General features: G+C 34.5%; 1 protein-coding gene across 1 annotated transcript in view; it reads left to right on the top strand.

Annotated features, from left to right (window-relative positions):
* Positions 1–683: 683 nt before the first annotated feature.
* LOC143025971 (pro-resilin-like) overlaps positions 684–2,332 on the top strand; it is a 1,909-nt gene continuing 260 nt past the window's right edge. Inside the window, exons 1-2 of the mRNA XM_076185954.1 lie at positions 684–695; positions 1,280–1,378. Coding sequence (XP_076042069.1) covers positions 684–695; positions 1,280–1,378 — 111 coding nt within the window. The remainder of the gene's footprint in view (positions 696–1,279; positions 1,379–2,332) is intronic.

Below are 2,332 nucleotides of genomic sequence, written 5' to 3'. Positions count from 1 at the left end.
ATATAGGGTTTCCATGAAAGACAAACAGGGACAAAAAAATATATATTTTGCTTGAGTCAGTGTATTGAGAGATTGACTTTTGCTTGGGGAATCATACTGCTCCCATGAAACTGGTTGTTCTTTTTAATTCACATAATAAAACTAAACATGTAGAAACCGAAAAATAAACGCATTACCATAAAGGACATGGAAACAACACAAGAAATGAAATGATAGAATAAATGAGTGAGTAAACGTCCAAACAACATGCATATAAAATTCAACACATTGCTCTGTGTGCCTGCAGTCAGGTTAGGTAAGGTTACTCTAGGTTAGTTTAAGATATCAACAATTAAACCAACATAAATAGGTACTGCACTCTACGAAACAAAGAGAAGTGCGTATAAGAAATAAGAAAAAGAGAGAAGCACATTAAATCCGCGAAATGAAATAAGTAAGGGATGAAATATAAACTTAGAGTTAGGTATAAAGATGGAAAATAACAGATTATAGAGAAAAGAATGGAGAAGGTGAGGGACTGGTCTATGAGTGAGGATTGTATGGGTGAAATGGGAGGAAACCCACAGAACAATTAGGGTGATGCAGATGGTCATCTAGAGAAAGTGACGGTGCCTGACTATAAAAGCGGGACGCCCCTCCATCAGGTATCAAACCCATTCCAGCTCCCGAATTCTACTGTAAACATGGCCTTCAAGGTACAACCCTTGAATATGTAGACACACACACACACACACACACACACACACACACACACACACACACACACACACACACACACACACACACACACACACACACACACACACACACACACACACACACACACACACACACACACACACACACACACACACACACACACACACACACACACACACACACACACACACACACACACACACACATGTATATATATAATATATATATATATATATATATGTATGTATGTATACATATATATATATATATATGTAACTATATATATACATATACATATATATATATATTTATATATATATACACATATATATATATGTATATATATAAATATATGTAAATATATATGTACACACACACACACACACACACACACACACACACACACACACACACACACACACACACACACACACACACACACACACACACACACACACACACACATATATATATATATATATATTTATGTGTGTGCGTGTAAGCATTTATGTCTTTAACTTATGTTCGGCATCGGGGAGCCATATGCAAAAAAGTGACATTTTTCGTGACGATATTTCAGATCGTCTTCATTGCTGCCTGTGTTACTATGGTGGCTCTTGCAGACCACCCCCCTGTCTACCCTCCTCCGTACCATCCGGCACCCGTCGACTACCCAGACGTGAGTTACCATTTCTTTGTTGACAAACTTAGATACATTTTGTTTAATATAATGAACAACCAAGACTTGAAGATTTGTAGTGACTATTCGTCTTCGTGATTTGTGTCCAAAGAGAAAGACTACTGTGAGAGATTAAAAACTGATTAAACATCGCATGAAACAACGTGTTCTCAACAAGTCTCTAATGTGTAGTGGTGTTACAAGTGTTGATCCTCAGGGTTCCATTTTTTGAGCCCTCTCTATTCATAGCTTACTCCCAAACTTGACCCACGATTATACAGTTATATAATTATCATTACGTTAATACAATTATGTTCACACAAAAATTATAATGAAAATATGTCAAGTATTCAGCAACTGACGACCTAAAGGTATAGGTTTGATATCACTGTACATGAAAGTGCAAATATACTACAACATGGACTAAATTGTAAAAATGCTGATGATTAACTACAACATTTTAGATCACCACTAAAATCTGTTTAACATTGAATCCTAACAAAATCGGGTGAAGTGAGATGCAAAATAGTGAGATTTAAAGGGAAACGAAAATTTACATAATTAAACGCTATTTGGACATTATTGGTGGGCAGAAAATATTTGGGTATAATTATTGATAACGATCTTGAATCAACCAAACACATTTCCTTATAATGGGAATATAAATCTTATAAATAATTGTGCAATCGTATTGGTAAAAAAAGTTCAACCATTTCAACAAAACATTAATATTATTAGTTCGTCCACACATGATGTATGTTGTTCCTATATTGTCTCATTAAAGATAGATTATAAAGAGTGTACTGTCGAGCTAATATACTGATGTCTGATACTAGAAATAGACATAAAAAACAAAATGAAATCTCACATATTATACTCCAACCAGTGCACTCTATTTGATTAGTTAATTTTTATATAGAAACTGCAAAAAATAACAATGCAATCATCTATTTA

The sequence above is a fragment of the Oratosquilla oratoria genome, chromosome 6 (assembly GCF_046742065.1).
Source record: "Oratosquilla oratoria isolate Oo_2021 chromosome 6, ASM4674206v1, whole genome shotgun sequence".
NCBI classification, from domain to species: Eukaryota; Metazoa; Arthropoda; class Malacostraca; order Stomatopoda; family Squillidae; genus Oratosquilla; species Oratosquilla oratoria.
Note: the sequence above shows the minus strand (reverse complement) of the source record. Positions and strands in the feature narration are given on the sequence as shown.